This window comes from Neovison vison, chromosome X (genome assembly GCF_020171115.1).
Source record: "Neovison vison isolate M4711 chromosome X, ASM_NN_V1, whole genome shotgun sequence".
NCBI classification, from domain to species: Eukaryota; Metazoa; Chordata; class Mammalia; order Carnivora; family Mustelidae; genus Neogale; species Neogale vison.
Window position 1 is genome coordinate 73,676,818 of NC_058105.1, and position 12,214 is coordinate 73,689,031.

The window sequence follows — 12,214 nt, forward strand, 5'->3', positions numbered from 1 at the left end:
TAATCCAATAAAAAATGGGCAGAAGATATGAACAGACGTTTTTCCAAAGAAGACATAAATATGGTCAACAAACATATGAAAAGTTGCTCAACATCAGTCATTATCATGAAAATGAAAATCAAAACTAAATGAAATATCACTTCACTCCTGTCAGAATGACTAAAATAAAAAATACAAGAAAAAAGTGTTTATGAAGGTATGGAGAAAGAGGAAACCTTTTGCATTATTGGTGGGAATGCAGATTGGTACAACCACTGTAGAAAACAATACGGAGGTTCCCCCTCAAATTAAAAATAGAACTACCCTACAATCCAGTAATTGTGCTACTGGATATCTACCTCTAAAATATGAAAACATTAATTCAAAGGGTTATATGTACCTCTATGTTTATAGCAGCATTATTTTCCATAGCCCAATTGTGGAAGCAGCCCAAGTGTCTATTGATAGATGAATGGGTAAAGAAGATATGGTTTGAGTGTGTATTAATATTTTATCTGTATATGTATGTATCATATATATATATATATATATATATATATATATATATAATGGGATAAGACAGTCTAGTGCTGGGAAAGCTATTCACATGTGAATATTTACATGTGAAAGAATGATAGTAGATCCTAATCTTACACTGTTCACAAAAGTTAACTTGAAATGGATTAGACTTAAATGTAAGACCTGAAACCATAAAATTCCTAGAAGAAAACATGGGGAAAAATCTTCTTGATTGGGTCTTGACAGTTTTTTCGATATAACACCAAAGGAAAAGCAACAACATTAAAAAAAATTAACAAGAGGGATTATATCTAACTAAAATTCTTGTGCACAGCCAAGGAAAAAAATCAACAAAATGAAAAGAAAACCTAAGGAATGGGAGAAAATATTTGCAAATCATTTATTTGGTAAGGGGTTAATAGCCAACTCTGACAAACTCAATATAAACAACTCTGACAACTCAATAGCAAAACAAACAAATAAAAAAATAAATAAAAATGGGTAAAAGATTTGAATTGGTATTTTTCCAAAGAAGATACTGAAATAGCCAAGAGGTACATGAAACTTGATTAACATCACTAAACGTAAGGGAAATTCAATTAAAACCCTCAGTTAGAATGGCTTTCGTCAAAAAGAAAGAGATGACAAATGCTGGTGAGGATGTGGAGAAAAAGGAACATTTGTACACTGTTGGTAGAAATGCAAATTGGTGCAGCTACTGTGGAAAATAGAATGGAGGTCCCTCAAAACATTAAAAATAGAAGGAAGGAAGGATAAAGAAAAGAAAAGAAACATTCAACATGCATTGAACACATTCTCCTATTGGCCTTAGGTTTGATGCCTTCCCTTAGTGTCCATCTTGTATCACTGATCTCTGCCTACTTCCCTACCAAGTACTCTAATTAATTTGGTTTATTTTTATTCTGTCCTAGCTGAATCCTTCAAGGAATTTGCCGAATTGCTCAACGAAGTAGAAAATGAGAGGATGATGATGGTAGGTCTCTAACACTGGATCTTGAACTGATGTCTTGGCTGATATGGGTGATTTTTCTGTCCTCATTCATTGGATTAATAGTCTCTTGTTTCAGTTTCTGTCTCATGGCTGTTTAGAACAATAAAGATATTTAGGAAATAGATCTGATTATTCTATTTCAAGATTTACCCTGGGAGTTTAGCATTAGGTAGAGAGAAATTAATGTGGAAATTCCATTCCTGTTCATATCAGGGACAAGTGGTTTGGAAGACATTAAACCGAGCTATTGAACATGTAGAAAGAAATTGTGGCCCTTAATTATTTAAATTATTCATTTATTTATCTGTTTCTCTGCTTATAGAAAGCTTTATTTATATTTGACATATAATTGTTTTATTTAAATCTGTGTGAAGACTTTTCCTTATATTTAAATTCTATTTCTTAAAATAATTGACATTTTTTTAGAACACTTCTAGTTTTACAAATACACTGATTGGAATGTATAGAGAGATTTCACATAATCCCTTTCTTCTGTTTTGATTACTATAGCTTTGTAGTAAGACTTAATGTTACATATGAACTTCAGAATCAGTTTGTCAGTACCCACAAAATAAATTGCTGGGATTTTTATCAGGATTATATTGAATCTATAGAACAAGTTGGGATAAGCTGACATCCTAAGAATATTGTCTTCATATTTATGAACATGAGTTATCTCTCCATTTATTTAACCCTTCTTTGACTTCTTTCATCTGTTTTGTAGTTTCCTTACATAGATCTTGTACATATTTTGTTAGATATATTCCTAAGTATTTTATTTTTTGTGAATTCTATTTTATCAGTTTTAAAAATAATCTTTTTGTGTGGTCCCTAGACAAGCAGCACCAGTGTCACCTGGGAAATTGTTAGAAATGCAGGTCTTTGGCCCCATCCCAGACCTGTCTGGACTAAAATCTAGAAGTTAACCTAAGTTGGTCAATATTTATTTTTACTAGGGTTGTGAGGGTAATGATGGAACTTTGTAGATGGCGATGAGAATTCTATCTTTCCTTTCTTAATAGGATGACTTCCTTTGGGCAGTTCAGTTTTGTTAAGCCTATTTATTCAATAGCCAGAGTTCTTTCATCTGTTATTACTCATCCTTTTCAACAGTGTGATACTGGCTTCCAAGAGTACTGCTATCATATCAACTAGGCTCCTAGAGAAGTGGGATTGAAGGCAGGACTTGAAGGTAGGGGATGTAGAGACTTGGGTGCTACAATGGCAGTGCCACTAATTGTTAATTTCAAATTAATTATGGTATTTCATTGTCTCTCTTTTTCCATATGTATAATGAGGAAAATACCCACCCACCTCCCAAAGTTGTTATAAGAACTCCAAATTATATAATGGATATGAAAATGTTCTATGAGGGCGCCTGGGTGGCTCAGTGGGTTAAGCCGCTGCCTTCGGCTCAGGTCATGATCTCAGGGTCCTGGGATTGAGTCCCACATCGGGCTCTCTGCTCAGGGGGGAGCCTGCTTCTCTCTCTCTCTCTCTCTGCCTTCCTCTCCATCTACTTGTGATTTCTCTCTGTCAAATAAATAAATAAAATCTTAAAAAAAAAAAAAAGAAAATGTTCTATGAATAGCAAAAAACACTTATTCAGTGAGTGTTGTTTGTAGTTTACTTTTGTTACTCCCAAGATTCTGCTTATGGAAATTTGACTTGGGGATTTTCTTAGATTAAGAGACTTGCTTCTAAGAATATTAATGAGAGACCAATATGGGTAGTTTCCCTGGAGTCTGGTAGATGGTCTCCATAGCTAATCTGTACTCTACTAAATGTTTTCTTCTGCTTGAAGAGTTTGTGGACTACTGCCAATGTTGATCTCAAAGGCATTCAACTGCATTTCATTCATATACCACTAGAAATCTTAACTGTACTTCTCTTTAGCTCTCGTTGTTTCTTGATCTCTTTTATTTATCCAATTACAAAGCTCTAAAATATTAAAGTAGGACTCATCTCTTAAGATATTGTTTTTCTCACCCTTCTTGCTGGCTCTTTTCCACAGGATTGACTCATTTTCTTCTGTCTTTCATTATATCGTGCCTTTTTGTCCCCACAACTCTTCAATCATGTATTGAGTGTTGGCTCTCCATTTCCCATTTAATTCTAGGAATGCCGTAAAGGTTATGCTCAATGAGGGCCTTTCACAACATGCCAGGAATTCATTGCTTGACTGCACCTCTCCCTTTTTCTAGAACTGTGGTAAAAAGACTTCTAATCCCAACATGGATAATCTGGGAGGTATTAAACAGCTTTTTATCCTTTCTATAAGAAGAGACCAAAAGAAGCTTTAGAACAGGAAGTAAGTTCACAGCTCTAGCCTGTAATAATTGCAAATGTCTAGTCATTCTTGTAAATGAACTTAAATTGTGGAAGCAATTATGGAGGAAAGAATTGAGGGGGAGCATTCCAACTATGATGTTCTTAAATAGTACCCTAGGGATATTGTATCACCTCAGAAGTTGGCCTTGGAAAGTCTGGATAACAGACTTCCTGTTTGGCTTGACTTTCTGACTCTGAAGGGAATCCTATTAGCAATGTGCAAGTTCTGTCTTTGAGGACTGTGGAGAATGACCTAAAGAGAACCATATTGTTTCAAGCAGTATATCCTCAAAGACTCCTTTTGGTAATTAGTTAACCATCAAGGATTTGTGAACAGTCCTAACCTGCTGGATTGAGTACCATCTCTAATCTGCTAAATGCCTATCTAGTGTTAAATGGGATTCATACAATAGGTACCTGATTAGCTAAACTTCCTAATATGTTAAGAGTGTCACTTATCATGCTGGGGGTTCTACCCTGAGATAGCAGGTAGGAGCTTTTCTGCTAGAGAGCTTATGGAATGGATTCAGTGATCAGAAAGGGGAATAAATATCATGTTTAATTAAAAGATCTTTTTTGAATAGTTGCTAGACTTCTAAGGGATTTAAGGATAAAATAAAATGAAAAAAACAAAAACAAGCCAAGCTTCAGTGTGATCTTTTCCTGTATCTCTAGCTCTGTGTTCTGGCATAAAGTATTATAATAACCAATGAGTGTCAAAGAGAGTAAATGCTCAGAGTATCTATTTGAGTTGTGGGAGACTGGGAGTAATATTATAATCAATGTGATCAAGGGAGTACTATGGTCTCCAATTTCAGTGAATCATGTACTAGTTTTCTAGACAGAGACAGGGCCAAACATTCAAAAAGCAGTGGCTTTATGGACCCCTCGTAAGCAGTGGCTGGCACACCTGCTTATAGAAGAAAATTCTCTTTGAAACATAAAAACTGGCAACTGTGCCATCCTTGGGCTGCCTGTGTGCAAGGGCTCAGCTGAAAGTCCATATGGAAGTTTGAGAGATACTATTCTCCTTAGAAATGGTATGTTCACTTCGTAGTCAAAGCTAAACTTCCTCAGTGTGTCCCAGGTCATCACTTTTTGTGTCACTTTGTGAAAGTGGAAAATGTTTTTCTAAGTATCTGTTGCTGCATAACAACCTACTCCAAAATATAGTGGCTTAAACAAACCATTTAATTTCATCTCATTATGTTGTGGGTCAGGAATTCAGGCAGGGGATAGCTGGGTAATTCTTCTGCTTCATGTGGTAGCATACACCTGGGAGGCTGGTTGAAGTGGAGAGTCCAAAGCAGCTTTGCTCACCTATCAGGCGTCTCAGTGGAATGGCTGGAAGGCTGGGCTCAGCTGGGCTTTTGACTAGCAAGTGTGTATTTGGCCTCTCTAGGTTAGTAGTCTCAGGGGAGTCTAACTTCTTCTAGAGTGACTCAGGGCTCCCCAGAGGGGTGTTACAAGATAATCAGGTGGAAGTTGTTGGCCTTTTATGACCTAGTCTGAGAAGTCACATAGTGTCACTTCTGCTATACTCCATTGGTTCAAAGAAGTAATAAACCCACTCATATTAAAGGTGGAGGGGACAGAGACCTCACCTCTCAACAGGGGAGGTGTCACAAACTCCGTGGCCATGTTTTAAAGCTTTTACAAAAGGAGAGAAGTAAAATGACTTTCTGTACTGGATCTATGACACTAGTGACATAATTTGTTTCCAAGTATATACACAAAGTTGATATCATGTAACTCACAGTCCATAGAACTGTAGATTGTGTTGGGTGAGAGAGATGGGTTAGTACTTTAAAATTTAAATTCTGTTAGCCAACATATAGTACATCATTAGTTTCTGATGTCATGTTCAGTGATTCATTAGTTGTGTATAATACCCAATGCTCACCCTATCACATACCTTCCTCAATTGGGTTAGTACTTTTAATAGAATGATTCTTAGATTTGATCAAGGAGAATCACTGCTGTCCTTATTTTTGGTACTAGGGGTTCTGGTAGAGCTTTGATTAGATGAGAGTTTGGCCATTTGGTTGAACTCTCTTCATTCCTGGAAAAAAACAGGAGACCCAAAGTACCTGCAGGACAAAGATTAAAAATATGTACTAATGCCCCAACTTGCCATGCATTTTGGTAGTAGTTTAAAAACCGCTTCTTAATCTGGAGAATATAGGACTGGTCAAAACTGGCTTTCTACTCTTTTTTTCTACTTTTTATTTATGAAGCTATATCTTTTCTTTCTGACACTTTATGTCTCATTTGACAAGAAAGGCACTACCTCATTTCCCTATCTTATATCAAAATTAATGGAATGGGTCCTAAAATCCAGCCCTTTAGATGTATTCTCTTAGGTCCTCCATTAATATACAGCTGATTTGTATATTGTTGCCTTGGACAGATGCAATCTTTGAAGAGGTTTATATGAACACAAAGCTTTGTATATCTCTGCTTGCCTGCTGAGCAAGGAGTATGGTTTGCAAATGGTGTTTTTATATCTCTAGAACCATATTAATGTCAATATTTTTCATTCTTGAACAGGCTGTTTTTATCCGCTTTGGAGCAAATATAGGTAGTTTGAAGGCCTGATCCAGTGCTCTCTGTGATGCTGTAAGATGCTCTTAAGTTCCGAAGAAAATGTTCTAATTTTATGACATACCCTGGCAGGACCAGAAACAATTTATCCTGATGCTATTATTGCTAACTCATTTACCTCCCGTGAAATGGTTTGCATTTGGTGCAATTGGTATTTTCATACATTTTCCATTCTTTTTCTCTTTTCCGCATATACTTCAGGCCCCCTGTATCTGTTTCTGGACATGGCTATAGATATTTATCAGTGATCAGACTACTAGTAAGTTATAGAGAAATGCCCCCAGTGTTGCGTCTCTCATTTCCTCTCAAAAAACATTTGATTTTAAGAGACCAATATGGGGAAAAAAGACAGTAACAACAATGAAAAAAAAAAAAACGCCAATTGGTTTGCATCTTGCAGGTTGATGTATTACATGCTAATGCCTTAGTAACAAGGAAACTTGAATCTGATCCTTTCTAATCTGAAAGTTGTTTTATGTGTTATTTCTTCTTTCTAGGTACACAATGCTAGTGATTTGCTGATTAAACCCTTGGAAAATTTTCGGAAGGAACAAATAGGCTTCACCAAGGTACATTTTCTCCAAATATATGAGACATTTTTTATAGCTGAGTAGTTTGGGCTACCACTCTTCACTCTTTAGGGATGAGGAGGGTTCATATATATAAGAAAATCTATTCAAAAAAGTGAAAAAAGCTGGAATTGGCACCTGGCTATTTTTTTTAAATTTATTTTTTATTGTGTTCTGTTAGTCACCATACAATACATCATTAGTTTTTGATAAAGTGTTTCCAACCAGCTGTACAACTATGAACAAGTCTCTTCTCTTTTTGGAGCTTCAATTTCTCCATCTGTAAAATGAGGAGCTTGATAATAGGCATTATTTAAAGGGCACTTACTATGTGCTTGCTAACACTGGGCTACATGCTTCACAGTCATTCTCTAATCACTGCAATTGTGTGAAGTTCTGGTATTTTCCACAGTTTACAAATGAGGCAACTGAGGTTTGGGGAAGATAAAAAAAACCTGACTAAAGTTATATAGTTAGTGACAGTAGCCAGCATTTAGACATTAGGATTTTTTTTTAAATCTTCAAATTCTACATTATTTCCATTAAGACATACTGTATAGATATTTACTGTCCAGTATGGTACCCATAGCTATATAAATAAAATAAAATTAATAACTCAGTTTCTCAATAATCCTAGTCACATTTCAAGTGCTCAGTACCCACATGTGGCTAGTAGAGCTACGATGTCGGATTGCACAGATATAGAACATTTCCATCATTGTAGAAATTTCTACTGGACAGCACTGTGCCAGATAATTTCAGATTATTTCCAGCTTGACCACTCATGGATCTGATTCCCCAGTGTCTCATAAAAAGGTATGGAAAACTGTAAATTTATTCTTTTCAGCTAGGTATAGACCTATTTTGTGAACTTCAATATCTATGCAACATGTAACATAGATGGTCTTCCAGAACTAAATGTAGCATCTTGACTAAGCATCTTGTCCTAAAAAGGAGTGAGAACACACCATCTGGTTATTAATTTGGAATATTGTGACAAGCAGTTTGGGTTAACCATAGCAAGTTCAGAGAGGAAAGTGGAAAGATGAGATTAGTGGATGTGATGTCACTGCTGGATGTCATCAGTCATCTTGACCTGGGCATTATTTGAGTGACATTCAGGCTACATAAGTTAATCTGGATAGCCCAGCATTTCTAGATTCCACTCGATATATCTGGAATCTCATTAACATAAGTACTTAATTTGGAAAATATATATAATTGAAGGAGAGAAGAACCTTTAAAGTCACAAGTGTGGTATGAAAATAGTTAAGTGATGTGACGGGTATTAAGTAACAATGAATAAAGAGTATGAAGAAGGATAGATAATGTGAAAATCCTCACACAGTCTACTTTCACTCCTGGATGAGATTTGGAAAAAGGAAAGAATATGCTGCCATGGTTGACCTCATGTCCTCTGAAAGAAAGGAAACAAATTTCTATTATTTCCTATGTTCCAGGCCTGTGCTGAGGATTTTACATATGTTGTCTTCCTTAATTCTTTCAGCAAACCTATGAAGTAGGATGTATAATATCCATTATCTCAAGAAGAAACAGACTCAGTTTCATCCTTTTTTTCTATTTCTTTACCAGAGGGTCAATTTGCACACCTAAAAGGAGAGTGACCAACTTTCAGTGTGAGTGTTGTTTTCAAGAAACTATCTAGAATTATCCTGGTAGTAAAATTTAGGGTAATAGAAAGAGCAGTGAACTAAAGACTAGAAAATGCAGCTTCTGGTCTACCCCTGTGTGTTTTCAAATTATTGCCTATCAGTTCCAACACTTCTCAGTACCTACTCAGTGAACATGGATGGAATTCCTTTAAGCATCTCTCCTTTACAGTGATCAAGCTGCTAAACTTTCTCAGTAGGGGGTGCTGGAGGGATACTGTAGGAAGAAGGGGCTCTCCTGTAGTTTCCAACTGCTGTAAAGTGGGGGTCAGTAGAGGAGTGAGCTATCTGGTGTGGTCTTTGACCCAGCCACACATCTAGAGTACATGGTCGCTCCGTGACTTTGAAGCCTCTGCCTGGCCTGGCAATAGATAACTTATCTGCAGGTCTGTCAATTTAGGTCTTTCCCTGAACACCTACCCACTCGTTCTGTCCCTCCACCCCCCAGCTTCCCTCTGTAGTTCCCACCCCTTTCCCAACTGCTGAATGAAGGTTTATAAGGGAGCTGCGGCTGCCTACTTCCTCCGCCAGCCCCCATACAACATGCTTGCTCCTTAGGAGGTTCCAATGAGGCAGGCTGGTGGTAACCTAAAAGGTCCCTATTCTCTCTATATTCCTATACCACTGGATGCTGATTGCTCCACACCTGCACTCTGGAGAGTTGTCTTCTACTTACGTAGCAACTCTAGACCACCAGGCCAAACCAATTTAAGCTAACTGCTCTGCTTAAATCACACTGTTTCCAATGAGTTTGTAGCCTTGTCCAAATTTGCCCTTCCTTGGGTGCCTTCCCTCAGCCTCAGAGTACTGTAAAGAATTTCCTTATATATTATAGTTAGTATTTTTTTTAGTTTAGTAAGTTAGTAGCTTATTAATTTTGTATAGTGGTTTTTATCTTTTGATTAGGCCTAGACTGATAAAACCAGTGCTGCTGCTAGTTGGCTCTGTGACTTAACTGGTAGTGAGTGGTATGTGCTTTGCAGGCCCTTAAAAACATAGATGTATGTTCTCATTTGAACCTTGTAAAGTAGAACTTACTGTCCTTTTTTAACTGATGAGGACACTAAGATTTGGTGAGGTGTGGTGTCTAAAGTCATTCAATCAGGAAGTGGCAGAGCTTGGATTTGAATTCATTTCTCTTGGTTGTAAATGTGTGTGTAGGGGGCGGGAAACACCTTGGATCCCAGGTTGCAGGTCCAGATGAAGCCACTGCAGGTACATATCTTGGTAATACTCAATGGAAAACTTTAATGGTTAAAGGGTTCCTTGGGGATACCTGGCTGGCTCTGTTGGTAGAGCATGTGACCCTTGATTTTGGGGTCATGATTGCAAGCCCCATGTTAGACATAGAGATTACTTTTTTAAAAAGTTTTAAAAAAAGGGAGGGATTCCTTGTTACCCATCCACTTAGCATGGCCTGCTAAGAGGGGCAATGCTAAGTTGATCTCTTCTGTTTTTAGAAGGCAACGTACACCACAACATATACCACAATTGGATGTGCTACTTCAATTTACTACTTCATTTTTTAGAGGCAACATACACAACATATACCACAATTAGATGTGCTACTTCAATTTGCCAAGTAATCCAAAAGCTCTGAGCCTAGAGGAAAAATAAAACAAAAGAAAACAAAAAAATCTTTGCAGCAGGGTTCCGTTTCGTCTGCCTGCATGTTCTGAGAAATAACTCCAATTTTATATGCTCCAATTCAAGGAATCACCTTTTCTAATAAAGGCAGGCTCATATGTCCAGTATTTCACAATAAATAATTCAATTCTCCAGGTAAATATTGTTAGCAGAAATTATTCAAATAATATGAAATGTAGGCCATTATTTTTCCCACAAGAATCCCAAGGGGGAAAAAAGTCCTTATGAGAGATAACACTTCTCTCCTGGCCTCAGTTTTCTCATATATACTACAAAAACAATGGATAAATAATTTTTATCTAATCTTCTGTGTGAGATTCTAAGGGTAATTAACTAAATGTGCATCTATTCAGTAGTAGAAATTGTCTAGTCAGAATTTACTGTGCTATAAATATAAAATATGTTTTTGAAGACAGTGTGACAAATGTAAAAGGTCTTTAGTGTTTTTTATTGATCACATGTCAAATGGTATTTTGGATATAGTGGGTAAAATGAGATATACCATTGAAATTAATTTCACCTGTTTCTATTTCCTTTTCTTAATATGATCACTAGAAAGGTAAAAATTATAGATATGGCTTGCATTGAATTTCTACTTGGTAACACTGAACTAAACAAAGGAATTACAGTTGAATTATTTATTTAATAACTGAATGTTTGTACTTCTTGATTCCCTTTATCCATTTTACCCATCCCCCCACACCGCTCCTCTCTGGCAACCTCCAGTTTGTTCTCTGTCTTTAAATGTCTCTTTTTTGGCTGGTTTATTTCTTCATTTGATCATTTGTTTTGTTTTTTAGATTGCACATATTAGTGAAATCATATGGTATTTGTGTTTGTCTGACTTATTTCCCATAATACCCTCTATGTCCATATATGTTGTCACAAATGGCAAGATCTCATTCTGTTTTTATTGCTGAGTAATATATATCACTATATTTACCCATTCATTTATCAATGGACACTTGGATTGCTTTCATATCTTGGTCATTGTAAATAATGCTGCTGTAAATATAAGGCTACATATATATTCTTGAATTAGTGCTCTTTTTTTCCTTTGAGTAAACACCCAGTGGTGGAGTAACTGAATCATATGGTATTTCTAATTTTGAATTTTTGACGAACCTCCATACTGTTTTTCACAGTGGCTGTACCAGCTTACATTCCCAGCGGCAGTGCAAGCAGGTTCCCCTTTCTTCCTCTCCATCCTTGCCAACACTTGTTGTTTCCTGTGTTGCTGATTTTAGCCATCTGACAGGTGTGAGGTAGTATCTCATCCTGGTTTTGATTTGCATTTCCCTGATGATTAGTGAAGTTAAACATCTTTTCTTGTGACTGTTTGCCAACTAGATGTCTTCTTTGGAAAAATGACCCTTCAGATCCTCTATTTTTTTTTAAAAAGATTTTATTTATTTATTTGACAGACAGAGATCACAAGTAGGCAGAGAGGCAGGCAGAGGGGGGTGGGGAAGCAGGCTCTCCACTGAGCAGAGAGCCCAATGAGGGGCTCGATCCCAGGACCCTGAGACCATGACCTGAGCCGAAGGCAGTGGCTTTAACCCACTGAGCCACCCAGGCGCCCCTCTTGAGTGCATGCAGAGAGAGAGAGAGAGGAGGAAGCAGGCTCCCCGCTGAGCAGAGAGCATGATGTGGGGCTCAAACCCAGGACCCTGGGATCATGACCTGAGCCGAAGGCAGAGGCTTTAACCCACTGAGCCACCCAGACGCCCCGACCTCTATCTATTTTTTATTTGGATATTTGCTTATTGATACTGAGTTGTACAAGTTCTATTTCTATTTTGAATAATAACTCCTTATAGGTATACCATTTGCAAATATCTTCTCTCATTCACTAGGTTGCCTTTTCATTTTGTTGATAGTTT

The 12,214-nt window shown here is 37.1% G+C and overlaps 1 protein-coding gene across 3 annotated transcripts in view; it reads left to right on the top strand.

Annotated features, from left to right (window-relative positions):
* The window catches only part of OPHN1 (oligophrenin 1), a 560,040-nt gene that overhangs the window by 216,655 nt on the left and 331,171 nt on the right, over nucleotides 1–12,214 (top strand). For all 3 annotated transcript variants that reach the window (XM_044235858.1, XM_044235860.1, XM_044235859.1), the window contains exons 4-5: nucleotides 1,431–1,492; nucleotides 6,943–7,014. In XM_044235858.1, the coding sequence (XP_044091793.1) occupies nucleotides 1,431–1,492; nucleotides 6,943–7,014 (134 nt within the window). The remainder of the gene's footprint in view (nucleotides 1–1,430; nucleotides 1,493–6,942; nucleotides 7,015–12,214) is intronic.